A 19,208-nucleotide genomic window follows, 5' to 3' on the forward strand; every position below is an offset into this window, starting at 1 on the left:
GCCTAATTGTAGCATTCATACCTGCCACACTGAAACTATTAATTGCTTTTCAACCTGGCCAACCAAGATGTCCCCTAGGTGAAAAATCCCCAGGCTTTGAAGCCACAAGGCGACTCCATCCCATTCAACCTGGCTACTCCAGCTACTCCAGAAAATGGCCGGGCTTTGAGGCTGCAAGGCTATTCACTGCTATTCCACCTGGCCAACAAATAATTCCCATAAGTCACAGCAACGCGTGGCCGGGCAAAGCTAGTATAATACAAAATTTAAAAACATGTGTAGATTTGAGTCCGTTCATCCGAGATCCTCATGCATAAATCTTAAGCCAGACCATGTCAGTCATTGTACTTATTCATTAAATGCTTGTGCATATAACCATGTCTTTAAGATTTTCCTAAAGCCCAGAAGAGTTGGGGCCTGTCGAATGTTGCTGGGGAGGGTGTTCCCACAGCCGAGGAGCCACCACCGAGAAGGCCCTGTCCTTCATTCCCACCAGCTGCGCTTGCGAGGCAGGTGGGACCGAGAGCAGGGCCTCTCCAGACGATCTTAAGGTTCTTGATAGAGAACATAGAGTGCGTTGCAGTAGTCTCTCCTGGATGTAACGAGAATGTGGACCACCGTGGCCAAGTCTGACTTCCCAAGGTACGGGCGCAACTGAAGGATAACATGCACTATAATATATGGATAGTTTTTTCATTCACAGATTTGACTTGTCTCAGGTTAAAAGATGGCAGTCATCACTATATCACTTTATATTGTGCTACTGAGTTCCATAATATTTGAATTAAAAGCTACATGAATTACCGTATTTTTCGCTTTATAGGACACACCTGATGATAAGACGCAGATTGCCAGGAAGGGAGAATGGGGCGATCTGTGCCGTTCGCACGCACGGACAGCACAGATCGCCCCATTCTCCCTTCCTGGACGCAGATTGCGTTTATAAGACTTTTCCCCTCTATTTTGGGGGGGGGAAAAGTGCGTCTTATAAAGCGAAAAATACGGTACTTCTTTTTACCTGTCCTTCTCTCTTATTATTTCTTTGATGACTAGTCTCTTTCTCCACATCATAATGATTATTTAACTAACAATCAGCTCAAAATATTTAAAAGTATAAGGAACATGTGAGCAGCTCAGTTAACAACAACAACAACAACAGGCAAACAATTCAACTATAACATCCCTCAAAAGAACCTTATGTTCAGTTGCGTTCCACCATAAAACATGATTTCAGTGATAACTTGCATGGAAAAGCATGTTGCTTACTTATATTTGAGGTTCTTCTAGTAGTTACCTGTGAACTCATATATATAGGAACCTATGCACCTGTACAGACCATCTTCAGAAACTTTGAAAGCTAGATCTCTTCAGCTGAGGGCCTACATCTACCCATTATACCACACACAGTCAATACAGTGCAAAAAATAAATAAGGAATAGGGAATTGACAATTGGAACGGCCCCGGTCTACGATTTTGGATCACGTGATTTTAATGTTTAAATTAGGTGTTTTAATTCTTTTCTTAATGTCTAAATGTTGTTTTTATCTCATGTTTAATAGTTTTATTGATTTTAATGCATAGTTATATGTTTACTTTTTCAGATTTATGATTTGGTTTTACACATATGTATGGCATTGAATTTTGCTCTAGAAAAGGGTGTTGTCCAGATGGTGATGGAGGCAGATGTAACAGAGATGCTGATGGCGGGGCTCTTAGAAGTCACGAACCTCAGAATTTAGCTCCATGGTGGCGGCGGCTATGGACAATACGGCTTGTACCAGTCTCTACATAGGTGACAACTGTTCTAACCCAGTAGAGGACACAACCAAAATTATCATAGTATTGCTCCACTAGTGGAAGTGGGGTAGAATGACAATGATGACATTTTTGGGATTATATAGTTCTTGCAGTGTGATGGGCAATCACTGAAGAATTGACAACCTGGACCTTTGTGAAGTGGTAAGAGGCTAGATGGGTAGATCTATTTCTTGCCAAGGTGCAGATGGAAGACTTATCTCGCATCTTATCCTCTGAATGCAACCCCAGACATTTGTTAGATTTGACTTTAGGAGATGAAATTCTTCTGAGAGGTCTAGGAACAGGGAAATCAAACACAGACAAGACTGGCCTACATCATCACTGGTAACAGCAACTGAAATAGATGGCACTGTCAGAACAACAGTATTAGGCAGCATTAGCACACTTGACGTTTTTGAACAAGGTGAAGATACACAGGCAGGATTGGATCCTTTCCGAAGAGATGACAGATCATTAAAAAAAAACACACACACACAATCAGGAGACTTGGATTTCTCATGAACTGAAGAACCATCAGAAGGCTTCTTCCATTTGGGAGCAGCAGAGACTTTGGGCAGAACTTGCACATGCAGCACTGATGACTTCAAGCAGGATTGGGTTGAATCTGAAGTTGATGGAACCAAAGCTCTCTAATGAACAAGTGAAGTCTTTTTAGTACTAGTACCATGCATCAGTATAGTAGATAGTAAAGTCAATGATACAAAAGTGTGTGAAACAATGCCAGCAAAGGCTGTACAAAGAGGAGTTTTGGGCTGTGAGATCAGCTGTACCAACAGTCAACTCTCAGAACAGGATTTTAGGATATGAAGCCAATGAGAGCAGTTATCATTGTCGTGGGTCTCCCTGAAGAAAAGGAGGCACTTAAAATGGCAATCCTTCTGTAGGAACTTATTTTCACAGGAGTCACATTTAAAGAATGGTGTAGATGTCATAAACTGGAGAACAGTTTGGGGGGAGGGGGGAGAGCCAAAGAGTAACTAATGCACACTATAACCCACAATGAGGCCCTGATGGTGGATGACAGAAAATCGAGAATCTCTGAATGAGCATTATGCTGAATGGAGTGAAAGCTCAGTCAAAAAGATTATTCCAGAATCATACAGGGGAACACACATTGAAAGCAGTGTCTGGGATAATTCTGGTAAAATTGCGAAATGTGAAAATCCTACCCTTCATTTGTTTTTTCACAAGTCCAATAATTCCTTCACCTTGGGCATATTGGCTAAAGTGAGATGAGCTGAAGTACAAAACATAGGAATAATCCAGAGTTAAAGAAGCTGTGTCTCTGAGCTCAAGAAGCCTGGATCTGCTCTCAAAGCTCTTTTAGTCCAAAGCAACCAGTCAGACATACTTTTTCCTACAGTATAAAATTCACTACATAGACCAGCACTGACATAGATAAATATACTGGCCATGCCCAAATAAGTTTCTAATGAGTCTCCACGGGATGAAATAAGCTTGGGGGTAATGCAACATTTGATTAAAAAATAAAAACATCTAATGGGATAAACTATAGCAGGCTGGGGAAACCTAATACAACAGTATCACTTGAATGCTGTTTTTAATTGGGTTTTAAGTTGTTGTTTTATATACTTATTGTTTTATATAATTGCATTTTAGACTGTGTTTTATCTTGTGTTCTGTTTTTAGCCACTTTTGTGCTGTGTGTAAACTGCCCTGAGTCTCTTCGAGGAGATGGTGGTGGGATAAGAGAATAAAGTTATTGTGTAGTTTTGAGAAATTCCTACTATGCAAAACTGACAGCTTGTTCTATCCTTTTGTAATTTGGCAAATAAACCCAACAAAGTATATGAAATATCCTTCCCTTGAATGTGAGCATGGCTGTTGAAAAGCACACACAAGCTTTTACAGATGAGAAAACTGGTTACTTGACAGTACAAATAGTTCTTAAATATTTTTCACAATATAGTTTTTCCCTTCATGAGTAAGTTTGAACCTGAGCACTATCAATGAAATAAGTTCCATTCATTCAGTTTCAAAAAGAAGGGAACAAAAGAAGGTAAGACTGTAGAATACAAATTTCCATACAAGTTATGGGTCTGCAATTGCCAGCTAAGTCCAATACATACTGCCACCTTGTGGTCATCGGCAACATCTACTAGAATTCAACCCATAATTTAGGTTTGAATGCAAGGTATTTTAATCATAGAATCATAGAGTTGGAAGAGACTTTGTGGGCCATCCAGTCCAACCCCCTGCCAAAAGGCGGGAAAATCACATTCAAAGCATCTCCTACAGATGGCCATCCAGCCTCTGTTTAAAAGCCTCCAAAGAAGGACCCTCTACCAGAGTCCGTGGCAGAGTGTTCCACTGCTGAACAACTCTCAGTTAGGAAGTTCTTCCTAATGTTCAGGTGGAAATTCCTTTCCTGTAGTTTGAAGCCGTTGTTCTGCATCCTAGTCTCCAGGGCAGCAGAAAACAAGCTTAGTCCCTTCTCCCTATGGCTTCCCCTCACATATTTATACATGGCTATCATGACTCCTCTCAGCCTTCTCTTGTGCAGGCTAATACTAGAAGGATTCCATCACCTCATATTTTTGAATGTTTTAGAATATTCCACATAAAATTAGAAGTAAAAATGGATTCAACCTTTTTCCAAGCCATTTAAGTAGAAGATATGAATGCACCATTTCTTGTTCCATCAGCACATAACCCACCTGAATACTACAGTGCAAGGGTTAAGAAAGGTATATTAGTAGCACTTAAATGATATAGCTTCTAAATTCTCCAGGAAGAAAATCTTCAGTTGTTTGTCTCAAGACTAGAAAGACTAAATGAAGACACCTTCTACAGAAAACACTCTACTTATTATTATGAAAAAGACTCACCAAGCGTTGTGCCATCTTCACCCATAATGCACTTCATGGTGGTGATTATTTGCTGAACAACAGGAGGGGATAGCGATGTGGCATATACTGCACTGTGTGAATGGACACGAAGATAATCGATCAGCTCCTGGAATAGTGAAAACAGCAGACTCTCAGGTATTACTGTGGATCTTGAAACAACTAGACTGCACAAAGCTCAAGACAATATTAATGGGAAATGTTTCTGTTGACTTGCCTATCAGATTATACTGTGATCTACCATGGAAGGTAAGGATCAAGAATTATGTCTGAGTAGATACAGGTATGCAAGAGATTTCCACCTTCTATACAATGATAGTGGTGAGAATTGCATATATTATTTGTGGCTACTGTGAAATTTCATTTTTTTCATCAACACAAGGCAGGGCACACAACGCAACTTTGGAAAACATAGAGAACAGAATGGAAGTGTTTTGAGAAGAAGGAGGACCAGAGTTCAATAATGGTTCTTGTTTGATAACATGAGTCACCAAAATATGGAGCAGGGGCAAGCTGTTCAGGTCACAGGCAGGGTCTGTGGAATGTTCATCTTCTCAACAGAACCTCTAGTGAGCTACATCTACAGTAAGTCCAAACAGCTTACTTCAATGGAAGAGAGGATCCAGGAACTTGAGGCCTGAATTGTTATACTTAAGGACATTAAGGAATTCGGGTTTTTCTTAGACACAGCCCAGTAGACCATTCTAGATACACAACCCACGTCAGATAAACACGCATGAGAAGGCTATGGGGAGGTCACTTCAAATGTGGAGAACGCTGATGCTTGGAAGAATGTGACATTTAGAAAGTGGAAGAGAACCAGGGATCATTCTTTGAATCCTTCTGTTAATCTGGAGTTACACAATTGATTCCATGTTCTCTCACCAGTAAGAAATGATGAGGAAATACAACACCTTGGGGAGGATGAGAGGTTCTTAGATGCAACTGAGTGGACTGTCTTTGATCAATGCATGGGAGATGTCTCTGGGGAGGAGGACAGTTCATAAACACAGAATCTGCAGTTACAGAATGAAGCAGAGACTCTTTTCCCAATCATAGATGGGGCAGATCAAGAACAAACTGATGGGAATGAGGGGGTCTTGGACATATCTGACTAGAATGTCCTAGATGAATGCACGGGGGATGTCTCAGAGGAGGAGGCCAATTTAGAGCTACACAACCCTGTTTAAAATGAAGAGGAAGAACAGCAATAGGGTCAGTTTTCAGGAAACTAGGTCATGTGGGGGAGGCTGACAATATCCTTGGAAACTGTAGTTTATCAAGGCCTGGAGTGAACAGCCAAAAAGCTAAAGAGAGGGTTGGACAAACACAACAAGTACCAAGCAACGAGAGGACAACAATCTCAAATAAACAGCTAAAGGGAATGTCCCACAAGCTTAGATGTCTTTAATGCCTAGAGAATGGGAAACTGCAACTTTTGCAAGATGAATTGCAACTTTTGGCCCAAGACAGTTACAATATAATTGGCATAACTGAAACCTGGTGGAAGGAATCCTATAATTGGAATGTAGAAATGGAGGGGTATAACTTATTTCAGAGAAACAGACCAAACAGGAGAGAGAGTGGAGCAGCATTATATGCCAAAAATATTTATACCTGTGAAGAGATGCAAGACTTCAATCCTAGAAACCAGGTTTAGAGATCTGAGAAAGAATTAAAGGAATGGGGCCTGAAAAAGATGTAGTTGTGGGTGGTCTACTACAGATCCCCAAGCCAGACTGAAGAACTGGATGATGCCTCCCTTGACCAGATGACCAAACATGCAGAAAAAAGATTACTTTTGATATTTGTTAGAAAACAAACCTTGCCAAGAGTACAAAGTCCAAAAAATTCTTCACTTGCCTTGCAGACAATTAAGAAGAGGCAACAAGGGGATCTGCTATTCTAGATCTGATCCAACACTGAGGATCTGGTCAATGGAGTGGAAATGGTAGAATTTTTAGGTGGGAGTGACCATATACTTCTGAAGTTTGTCATACAGAGGAAGAGTGAAACTAAGAGAAGTCAAACATGCATTCTAGACTAGCTGACTTCAGGAATTTTAAAGAAATACTGAGCGTGATTCCATGGACAGGAATACTAAAAGAGAAGGGAGTTAATGATGGATGGGAGTTTCTTAAAAGTGAGAGACTGAAGGCACAATTGCAAACAGTGCCAGGAAGGAGAAAAATAGGAGAAATGTAAAACAACCAAATGGATGTCCAAAGAACTTTTAACTGAGCTAAGATTTAAAAGAGACAGGCACAAGAAATGGAAATAGGGGGAAATCACCAAAGAGGAATTCAAATTAATAACTAACATATGTAGGTAAAAGGTTTGTAAGGCTAAAGTGTAAAATGAGCTCAGGTTTGCCAGAGAGATTTTAAAAAAATAAAAAGGGGTTCTTTGGTTATGTCAGTAGAAAAGGGAAGAACAAGGAAACAGGAGGACCTGGTGAAATGCTAACAGGAGATAAGGAAAAGGAAGAACTATTCAACACCTTCTTTGCCTCAGTCTTCTCACAAAAAGAAATCCGTTTCCCCCCTAAGAAATACGGAGTGAACGAAGTAATAGGGGAAATGCAACCCAAAACAAGTAAAGATGTCCAGGAATACCGAACTACTCTAAATGAATTTAAGTCTTCAGAGCCAGATTGAAGGAACTAGCAGAAGTGATTTCATACCCACTGGCAATAATCTTTGAGAATTCTTGGAAAACAAGAGAAGACCCGCAGACTGGAGGAAGGCAAATGTTCTTAAATTGAGTCCCCTCCGGGGTGAGAAAGGTGGGATAGAAATGTCGTAGATAAATAAATAAATAAGAATGGAAAAAGGAGGACCCAAACAATTATTGTCCAGTCAGCTTGATATCAATACCAGGGAAGATTCTGGAACAGATCATTAAGGAGGCAATCACTTAGAAAAAAAAGCTGTGATCACTAAAAGTCAACATGGATTTCTCAAAAACAAGTCATGCTAGACCAATCTTATCTCTCTTTTTTTGATAGTTACAAGCTTGGTGGATGCAGGGAATGCTGTGGTTGTAGCCTATCATGATTTCAGTAAGACCTTCAACAAGGTCCCCCACGACCTTCTTGCAAGCAAACTAGTCAAATGTGAGCAAGGCAATGCTACTATTAGGTGGGTTTGTAAGTGGTTAAGCGACCTTATCCAAAGAAGGTTCACCAATGGTTCCTCTTCATCCTGGAAAGAAGTGAATAGTGGAGTGGCACAGGGTCACCTACCCTCAGGAGGACACATTCAAAAGTGGTTGATTGTGGGATGGGGCACCTGGTCAGGGAGATTAAATCCCTATAGACCACTGCGACTCCACCTCCCCGCCCTCCAGATCTCAGTTGATGCTGCACGGAATAGCCTGGTGGGCAAAGCTGGGTAGGATTGACTCCTCCTGCCTCATCCAACCAGGTCTCCACAATGCACGTCAGATATGCCCGCTCATCCAAAATTAAATCCTGGATAATAACTGTTTTCCCGTTAACAGACCTGGCATTCAACAGCACTATCTTTAATCTAATAACTTAGATGAAGGTTTAGCGGGTATGCTTATAAAGTTTGCAGGTGACACCAAATTAGGAGGGATAGCTAATATTCCAGAGGTCAGGATCAGAAATCAAAAGGACCATAACAGATTAGAGAGCTGGGCCAAAATTAACAAAATGAATTTCAACAAGGACAAATGTAAGGTACTACACTTAGGTAGAAAAAATGAAATGCAGAGATATACAATGGGTTTGACAACAGTCCATATGAAAAAGATATTGGAATCTTAGTGGAAAACAAGTTGAACATGGCCATCTGTCGGGGGTGCTTTGAATGCGATTTCCTGCTTCTTGGCAGGGGGTTGGACTGGATGGCCGATGAGGTCTCTTCCAACTCTACTATTCTATGATTCTATGATTCTATGTGCCAACAGTGTGATGCAGCAGCTAAAAAGACCAATGGGATTTTGGTCTGCATTAGGAGTATAGTGTCTAGATCGAGGGAAGTCATGGTACCCTTCTATTCTGCTTTGGTCAGGCCTCAACTGGAATACTGTGTCCAATTCTGGGCACCATAGTTTAAAAGAGATACTGACAGCTGGAAGGTGTTCAGAGAAGGGCAACTAAAATGATCAAAGGTATGGGACCATGTCCTATGAGGGATGTCTTAAAGAGCTGAGTATGTTTAGTTTGAAGAAGAGAAGGCTGAGTGGAGACATGATAGCCATGTATAAATATGTGAAAGGATAAGGAGGAGGGAGAAAGCTTGTTTTCTGCTTCCCTGAAAACTAGGACTCAGAGCAATGGGTTGAAATTACAGGAAAGGAGATTCAACCTGAACAGTAGGAAGAACTTCATGACTGTAAGACCTGTACAGCAGTGGAACTCTCTGGCTCAGAGTGTGGTAGAAGCTCCTTCCTTCGAGGCTTTTGAACAGAGGCTGGATGGCCATCTGCCAGGGGTAATTTGAATGTACTTTTCCTGCATTGCAGGGGGTTGGACTAGATGCCCCATGTGGTCTCTTCTAACTCTATGATTCTATTTCTTTATTATTTATTTATTTAAAACATTTATATTCTGACCTTCTCACCCCGAAGGGGACTCATTAATGAACAGTAGTTTTGTCTCTGGAATTCTAAACTAAGGCAATCAATTACTGTACAATAATATAAACATTAATTTTGTTTTAAACCATTTAAACTGTTTTAGTGAGCCATGGATGATGTGGTGATTTGAATGCTGGACAATGACTGTAAACCATGTTTTGAATTCAGCCAGGAAAGTAATACTCTCTCAGTCTCAGAGGCAGGAAAGGCTTAAAAATGAAAAAAAAAGAAATAAATAGGATACACTCTGAGTAATATAACATTAAGATTTATGCAATGTTGCAAAGACTGCTTAACTATTCCGCTGGCCAGTTATACCAAAAATAGGCAAAGGAGATGAAGTGAAACTAGCATAGTACAACCTATCTCTCCAGTAAAATAAGGACTGTGCATTCCTGTCATTATCTTTGTACTTCTGGAATTTGAGAATCTATACTAGCTAATTTTGATCTGGATATATATGCTGCGAGAAGAAATATTAGTTGCCCTTATTCAAAAATACAAACAAGAGAGATGCCTTCCCAAACAGCCACCACCAAAAGAAAAAAATACCTCTTCTTGACTATATAATTTAAAGCAAGGAATGACTGCTAAAAGGTAATAGTATACCTATCTGTGGTTTGTTTTTTAACTATATCTCTCCCAGTATTTTTTAACAGTAATATACTTCAATTCTTAAAAAATAGCAAGCTTCTTCCTAGCACTTTTTTTTTTTTACCTTTTTGCCTCCAATGTATCCTCCAGCAGCTCCAAAACTCTTAGTGAATGTGCCCATCATAATATCCACATCCTCAGGATCAAGTCCAAAATACTCCACTACACCACGGCCATTAGGACCCAGTGCTCCTATACTATGAGCTTCATCCAAATATAAATAAGATTTGTACTTCTTCTTAAGGGCAATCACTTCAGGTAGCCTGACAATCGATCCCTCCATGCTGTTGTAGAAAAGCAAAAATTAATATGAATTTTAGAATCTTCCAATAACACCCAAATCTCCCTGAAAAGCTATATCTAATTATTTTCCAAATAGTTATACAACCAAGTTATACAATACAGAAGACTGGAAAATAATACAAATTCACACATGGAATAATACAGAGTGCCTCAAGACTTACGCATTTGAAAGGATAGGAAGCGTTCAAACTTCTAGGAATAAGAGCAAAGTAACAATAATTGGCCTGAAAGGTAAGGGAACTACTTTGCAGAAGATGAACTTCCTACATCAGTGGTAGACAAAGTAAAACCCATCAATCATTTTTTAAAGTTGCTCAATGTCCCTCAAATCTATCTACATTTTTTTGGAATATATTTCCACTATGTCTTGAGCCTCCCAGGGATCAAACCATTAAGTGTTTTTGGAAACTCGTTTTTTTTAATTGTTTACAAAATGTCCTGTCAGGACTGTGGGGTCTAATTCCACTACATCTGGGCCCACTCTGGGTCATTTCGGGTCCAACAGATTGAACAGGAAGCAATTAGAAAATTATTTCTCTTCATGTCCTATTGTGACAAAAGGTCTCTCTTAAACCTGTAATGGTCTCAAAACATGGTGAAAATTCCCTCTTTGTACTTAGAGGGAAGTGAAAAAGTAGATTTTTTGGCAGGAACAGATGTAGCAGCAGTATAGCCCTTCAAGCTCTCCTGAGCAGATAATGCAGTCCCCTACACTTCCACAGCCATCCATTCCATTTTACACAATGTGTGACAAGTCTTTCTGCAAAATGTTTATTCAGGGGTGAATACCAGTATGTCTAGTATTCATAACATATTAGCTCCTACATTCTACTATGTTATTACATTCTCTTTATTCACTCTAACTGTATAATCTTTTATGCCCAGGCTTCCCAAAATATTCACCTGTGTCATGGCACGGATATTTTTTCTTAAGGTGAAGAAGTTAAAGTACTAAATATATGTCTAAAAGAGCTGTGGTACAAGCAATCCATATTGCTCTTCTGGAAAGAAATGAGATTAGACAGATATCCACTAATATCAATGCTTATCTTTCATTCCAATGTTTTCTACACAACAAACACCCTCAGGTTTACTAAGAAATTTTAAAAACATGTGTGAATGTCTCAGCCTCCTAGCTTGGAGACAATGAAGGTGACCATCATACATCAGTGAGGCACTAAAGTGGGCATTGATTCTGCGACTCAAGAAAAGGGAAAAGGGAAAACAAAAGTTCAGCAGGAAAAGAAAGCACTTTATACCGAAGCGTGGATATGTGAACTACAATGCCACTCCTAAACTAGCCTGTGTGCACACAAACATTTTTTCTTCCCATCAGCCTTGTTTGCTTAGAGCAGGCTAGAGGCATTTCACAGATTAACTTGCTACTAAAAATGGTGGAAGAATATATAACCACACTTGTTTAAGGTTTTTTTAAAATAACAGAGCTGTGAAAGTGTAGGTTTTTAAATGCTGGAACACTGTGCTGATTCACTGTTTAAATTGTTTGTAAGCTGTTCTAACAAGTGAACAGAAAGTGGGGCAAAAGTAAATATTACTAATGAAACAGAAGAGGATTACTTTAGCCTCTTCCTTCCAGCACAACATCCCCTTCAGTCAGATTTAATGAGTGTTTATTACAAAGGCAATCTGACTTGACAGTGTGACTACAGAAGATATAGACAAAGCAATACATGGAGGTCAGATATTAATCACACTGTCAAGTCTCTCCATCCCTGGTGTATATGATAAAAATTAAGATGTGAGATATTCTAGCAGTGTGATTTATATTTTTGGTTTACATTTATTAGCACTGGTTAACCTTGGGGCCTAAGGTATGATTAAAGTAATTAGAACAGTTACGGGCAACTGGTAAGAGTCCTATGTATTTGATTTAAATTATAGTTTGCCTCAAAATGGACACTAACAACAGCCAAAGAGATTGATCGGGACTGGTAGTGGAGAAATACTTGTACCTGTATATGCCTTCAACAATTATGAGAATTTTCTTCCAGGGTCTGTGTGTGCGAGGTTGCCCATACACAATGGCATCTTTGAGTAATTTTTCCAAGCTCTGCATATCTGTATATGAAAGAAAACAATTCCAAAGGACATTGAAATGTTGAGTAAAAACAGAACCATCAACATATTACTACATGCAAGTTTACTTTGAGTAATTACTCAGGAAGCAATATTTTCTCATCTGGAGATAGAATGTTGGATTTCTCTGATTTGAGAACCCCTGAAAGCAAAATTGCATCTTGACATGAAATCTGTAGTTTATATGCTTTTGAATATGGCCAGATGCTTGGCCATTTGTCTAAGGATGCAACTACACTGTAGATTTAATGCAATTTGACCCTATTTTAACTGACATAGCTCAATGCTATGATATCATAGCATTGAGCTAAAGATGTCGCTTTAAACGATATTTAGTCTCATCTGCCAAAGACTGCTAGTGGTCCAATAAATTACAATTCCCAGGATCCCACAGCCTTGAGAATTAAAGTGCAGTCAAACTGCATTAATTCTACAGTGTAGATGTGCCATTAGTTTTGACAAACAGACAGCATATAAGTAAATAAGGAAATAAACAAGTAAATAAATAGGACGAGTGAGAGAAATAACTTGGTCACTCCTCACAACATTGCTCACCCCTAATTATGAATTGATCTATGTGTAGTCATTGGCAATTTCTTGTTTTAACATCCCCGAGTTTCCCCTTTTATATGATCTCTGATCACGATATATTACTGAGCAATTCTTTATCCCTTACTATCTAGAGTACCCCACAATGATCTATGGATATGCCATCTGCCCATCCAACCCTTACCTGTCAAATCCAGATGATTGGTGAAACTCAATATGCTAAGGGGAAAAAAACTTTATTTATAGAGCAAGCATTCCTAAATGTCCTGGTTGCAGGAAGAACGTCTGAAAGAATGTAGGTTGCTTTCAATGTCTCTTCAAATACATGTTGGATGACGGATGATAGTTCACAAACCTCAATATTATAGAGGACGCCGACAATTTCTAACCAGTTATTAGAGTCCTCTATAATATTGCTCTTTATCACTTTCACCACTGGCAGAATGACTTTCACATTTACGAAAATGCTACCTAGAATAGAATAGCACTAGAGATGTGAATACTACCGGGGGGATGGGGGCACTTTGGAAAATATTCCAGGGTGCCACAAGGACGCAGGTAATTTTTGTTTGATCCTTGTGCTCAGAGCTGCAACACACTTCATCTCAAAGGCTATAAAAATGTTTAACCAATGCAGGAGTTGATCCCACCCCAAATTAATGTATTACTTCCCATTAATCAGAATGTAGCTTCCCCGATACATGGCCCCATTATTTCCATTATACTATTTAAAAATGTAGACCAAGATAGAGTCTTACCAAAATTCCTTAGAAGTATTTCAAAGAAAACATCATTAATACTGTATCTACTGATGGAGTATATCTCATCTTAAGAGTCAACCGTATTATTGCATGCTTCTCTCTACTCAGCTACTTCATGGCAATAAATAAACCTGCTGGGAAATACTCACTGTTGTGTTTGAAGATTCGAATTGTTGCTCCTGAAAGTCTTGCTCCCAGTACAAGAGATGCATGATTCAGCTCATCACTCAATATGAGACAACCCTGAACAAGAAAGCAATAGCTAAGGATTGAGCCAGAGAGAAAGCCATAAGTAACCACAAACTCCTATTAAGATGACTATTGGGTGAAAAAATTGAACACTTCCTGTAGACTACCTCTTGCTTCTCCAACCATATAGTTGTTGCCCAGGTAATAATAATACTAATAAAACTTTATTTATAACCCACTCTAACTCCCTCAGGGTGGTTTCCAAACAAAAAGTGTCAAACATTCAATGCCACAATAAAAAACAGACAAACAGATAGACCACATCAATACAATAAGTAAAACAACATCATTATAAACTTATAATAATTAGTCAAAAAATAAGTGCTTAAATAAACATAATGAATCTCATCAAACACATTTACAACTTAATGAAATCTAAACAACTAAAATGCATTAAAAGTATAGAATGGTTTACAGCAGCCAACCAAGCCAGGGTGGGTTTCCAGTATCAAAGCGAGGTTGTATATTAAGATGTTCTAGTCGTTCTCTCCATTGGCTAAAGCACATAAATAGGTTTTCAAAAGTTTTTTAAAGGAGAGAAGGGGCCATTTTTATTTCTTTAGGGAGTTCCAGAAGAGGGGAGTGATCACAGTGAAGGCCCCCTCTCTCGTTCCCACCAACAGCGTTTGAGACGTAGGTGGGGCCGAGAGCAGGGCCCTCTCTGCAGACCGCAATGACCATGTTGGTTTACATACAGAGATGTGGTTTTCAGACAGTCTGGGCCCAAACCATTTAGGGCTTTATAGGTAATAGCCAGCACTTTGTATTTAGCCCGGAAGCAGACCGGCAGCCAATGAAGCTGTAGTAGCATGGGAGTAGTTCTCTCCCTGTATGGCACTCCAGTTAGTAACCTGACTGCTGATCTCTGAACCAGTTGCAGCTTCTGAACTATCTTCAAAGGCAGCCCCATGGAGAGAAACTTGCAGTAATCCAGATGGGATGTAACTAAGGTGTGGACTACTATGGCCAGATCTGGCGTCTCAAGGTATGGGCACAGCTGGCACACAAATTTTAGTGATGTGAAAGTGCTCCTGGCCACCTCTGACACCTGGGGGTTCCAGGATCAGCGACGACTTCAGGAGTGTGATGTCATCCAACACAAGTTGCGACCCCATGCCCTGATCTGCCTTCCCACTGACCAGGAGTGATTCTGTCTTGTCTGGATTTAACTTCAACTTATTAGCCCTCATCCAGTCCATTACTGATGACAGGCAAGGGTTTAGGACAGTATCCTTGGCTTTGGGTGAAAAGGAGTAATAGAGTTGGGTGTCATTGGCATAAATTTGACACCAAATTCCAAAACTTCAGATGATCTTTCACACCAGTTCCCTGTAGATATTAAACAGCATGGGGGATAGGGTGGAGCCCTGAGGGACCCCACAAGCCACAGGCCAGGGGATCAAACATGAGTCCTCCAGCACCACCATCTGAGTCCACCCCTCCATGAAGGATTGGAGCCACTGTAAGACAGCGCCTCTCAATCCCATCCCAGAGAGGTGACCCAGAAGGATACCATGGTTGATGGTATCGAACACTGCTGAGAGGCCCAGGAGAACCAACAGGGACACACTCCCCCTGTCTAACTCTCTTCGTAGATCATTCACCAAGGCGACCAATGCAATTTCTGTTCCAAAGCAGGCCTGAAACCAGATTGAAATGGATCCAGATAATCAATTTCCTCCAAGCAACTTTAGAGTTGTGAGGCCACCAACTTCTCTAGAACCTTGCCCAGGAAGGGGATATTTGATACTGGCTGATAATTGTTCAGCTGAGTGGGATCCAGTGCCTGTTTCTTTAATAGAGGTTTTACTATTGCCTCCCTGAAACATAATGGCATTATATCTTGGGTCAGGGAGGCATTCATCAGCACCTTCAACCACTCTGCCAGTCCCCCCTGTCCAATTTAATTAGACAGGATGGGCAAGGGTGCAGAGAACAGGTGGTCGCCTTCATTCCTTCCAAGATCTTGTCCATGTGCTCGGGCAAAATAAGTTGAAAAAAATCCGTAGAACAATAAGCAGATGCCTCAGTTACAACATAGTTAAAATACACAGATAAAATATAAGACCATAAAAAATACAAAGGCATAGAACAAAGATTAAAACACCAATATAAATAAAATGCAAATTAAAAATTCATAATTTAAAATTAACTGAATAGGCCTGCTAGAAGAGATACGGTAAATCTTTAATTTTGTTTTAAATTCTGACAGCTCTATGGCTCCAGCTTACATATGAAAATGGCAATTTTTAAATTGCCAACAGAAGTGCACCTATGGAACCAAATCTAAATATTTCAATTAATTGTTGGATATACAGTAGAGTTCTGGTTATCCGACTTCCGCTTATCTGACACGCCATATTATCCGATGTGCCGCCGGGGGCTTGGCAAGGAGGGGACTTTTGTACACCATGTATGGAGGAGCATGGAGGATTCGCTCCAAGGGGTGCAGAAGGGAAGGCCAAACTCGAGAGGCGCCCTTTGAGCAACTTTTGAAACTGAGGCTGCGGAAAGGTGCCTCGAGAGAGGCAGGCTCCGAAGGAAGTTTTAATGGAAGTTTTATTCTCCCTGCGCCTCGCTTGCTTACCTTTGAGGAGCTCAGATGCTCCCACCAGCTGCTCCAAGGCGGCAGACAGCGAGGCAGGCTCCATGCAGAAGAAAGTGTGGAGCTGTGAGGAGGCACATGAGGAAGCTGCCGCCACACTCATGGCTGCCTCTGCGTCTGCCTCCCCCTCCTCCTCCTTCTCATCTTCTGGGGCAGCCCAAGAGAAAAGTCCTTCTCCCTCTCCTGAGCTCCCTTCGACTCAGCAGCGCTCCTTTCCTTGGGCTGTCCCAGGAAGTTGTGAAGGAGGCAGCGGCGGAGGAGGCAGACGCAGTGGCAGCCATGAGCGCAGCGGCAGTGGCAGTGGTGGCTTCCTCCCGTGCCTCCTCGCAGCTCCGCGCTCTCTTCTGAATGGAGCCCGCCCTGCCGTATGCAGCCTCGGAGCAGCTGGTGGGAGCCTCCAAGCTCCTCAAAGGTGAGCAAGCGAGGCGCAGGGAGAATATAACTTCCATTAAAATTTTCTTCGGAGCCTGCCTCCCTTTCAAAAGTTGCTCAAAGGGCGCCTCTCGAGTTTGGCCTCCCCCCCCCCCCCCCGGAGGGGCTCCTCCATGCATGGTGTGCAAAAGTCCCTTCCCTCCTTGCCAAGCCCCCAGCTTGGAGCCTTAGGGCCTCCCTATTATCCAACAGTTTTGGTTATCCAACATTGGGCCCGCCTCTTTATGTCGGATAACTGGAACACTACTGTATATTTGAGTTCTTATCTGAGCAAGCAATCACTTAGGTAAGACTGAGTAGATCTTTACACCTATGGGTGCTAAGCAGCATACTAACAAAGGAGTGGGGGAATGTTTGCCAGCGCTGGCAATTTGTGATAGGAGAAAGAGAAACAAGATACAATGCACTCATATGAGACATTTCGTCACAAAGCTTTGTAGATGGACATTTCTTTTGATATGTGCAAATAATGAACAGTTTAAAACCATTCAAAAATGAACTTAAATAGCAATTACCTTTATTTGTCCAAATATAAATATGTGTGTGAGACAAAATAAGAATGTAGTAAGAAGTAAGGAATCAGCCTTGACCATTCATGTATAAACTCACAAATAACAACTAGCGCAATGTCTTTTGACTATATATATATATTTATATATATGCAAGTGTTTACAGCATTCTGTAGTCTATTCATCTGGATGCTTTACAACTTGTTCTGCAACCATACCCTGTTCACCTACTTCAAGGACTACAGTAATTGGTAATTGTTTTGAATAAATATAATGGAAGAGGAAAAAATAATTGTAATGAATCTTAAAACAAGAAAACAATGACTATAAAATCCTCTCCACACATTTTTTCAATGGTAGAATTCTTACCTGATCAATATACATAATACAATTTTGGACTGAAATGAAGGGGAATCAAACTCATCAGCTCCTCAAGCTACATTGATATTTACTCGTCACACTGAGAGGATAAGAAAGCAGACCCTATGTGCACATTCACCTTATGACATCTGGATTTTTTTCTTGTTTATTCTTTTTAAGGGACAATGTTTTCTTAGCAGAGATAGATTTATCCTGGAATTATGGCTTCTGTTCCTTCAACCAAATGCCCATTAAATAAATACAACAGTACCAAGGGAAGCTTGTGAGAGCAGGACTAAGTCGGTTCTCTCTCTAAAACCATCCATACCTTGCCAACTAAAGCAGGAATGTTCATGGAATTGGTTGCGAATCCCATTCCATAGGCCAAAGCAGACTCCACACCAAGGTATCTGGCCAGTAAAGTTTCCAGCTCCTCATGTTTGTCCACATTTCCTGTTAAATAAGAAAGGAATTAGTGCAAGAAGGTTAAAAAACCCTATTATGCTTGTAAGAGGTTGTTTTGATGCTATGTAGTAGCTCAAACACTGAAGATAGTGCAGCTGTCATATAAAGTTTTGCAACATTTGGGCCATTTCAATATACCTAATGCCCAGTTAGTCATCTGGACTTACCCATTTCTTGTCTTGTGCTGCACATGCCACATCCATATTGTGACAGAACCTTGGTCACTGGAATCTTAGAAGGTCCAGCATTCTCTGCAAATCCAAGATAGTTGTAGGATCCCATATTAATTATGTCTTTTATCACTTTTCCTGTGTACCTGTTTTTTATATATAAAAAAAGTATTTTAGAATATGGAAAGATTCAAAAACGCAAACTAGGTTACTAATATCTGAGAAAGAGAAATGAAAAGGCTTGAGGGAAAACAAAATGTTGGTGGAGAAAAATATCTCCCTTTCTTTATTTTTCCAGAAAAATTGAAGGGAAAAAGTATAGCATATTTTTTCTGAATAATGAATAAAAATGTTTAAGATCATTTACAATCATAGAGTTGGAAGAGACCACAAGGGCTATCCAGTCCAACACCCTGCCATACACAATCAGACAACTCTCGACAAAAGGACATCCAGCCTCTATTTAAAAGCATCCAAGGAATTTTCAGAAATTTTCTCAATTCACAAAATTTCTAGAAATGATGTCCAAATTAGACTTCTATATAAGACTATGCATAGCATGCTTCGTACACAAATACTGACCCATCAGCTGCCAATCTACTGCATGTTTCCAGGAAGCATACAGTTGTTGCCAATGGGGACAACTATGTTACAAGTCACCAGCACAATTTTTAAAAGCCAGTTCTCTTAAATCAGAAGCATGGGTGCAAAACATCACAATACCTGGTCCAGTTTCTTTTCTCTGTTCATTTTATGGACATGA

General features: G+C 40.3%; 1 protein-coding gene across 2 annotated transcripts in view; it reads right to left on the minus strand.

Moving 5' to 3' along the window:
- sptlc2 (serine palmitoyltransferase long chain base subunit 2) overlaps positions 1–19,208 on the minus strand; it is an 85,070-nt gene that overhangs the window by 40,322 nt on the left and 25,540 nt on the right. For both annotated transcript variants that reach the window (XM_062968351.1, XM_062968352.1), the window contains exons 4-9: positions 18,443–18,591; positions 18,139–18,263; positions 13,805–13,898; positions 12,222–12,327; positions 10,010–10,229; positions 4,669–4,795 (exon numbers count right to left, since the gene is read on the minus strand). In XM_062968351.1, the coding sequence (XP_062824421.1) occupies positions 4,669–4,795; positions 10,010–10,229; positions 12,222–12,327; positions 13,805–13,898; positions 18,139–18,263; positions 18,443–18,591 (821 nt within the window). The remainder of the gene's footprint in view (positions 1–4,668; positions 4,796–10,009; positions 10,230–12,221; positions 12,328–13,804; positions 13,899–18,138; positions 18,264–18,442; positions 18,592–19,208) is intronic.

Source organism: Anolis carolinensis, chromosome 1, assembly GCF_035594765.1.
Source record: "Anolis carolinensis isolate JA03-04 chromosome 1, rAnoCar3.1.pri, whole genome shotgun sequence".
NCBI lineage: Eukaryota > Metazoa > Chordata > Lepidosauria > Squamata > Dactyloidae > Anolis > Anolis carolinensis.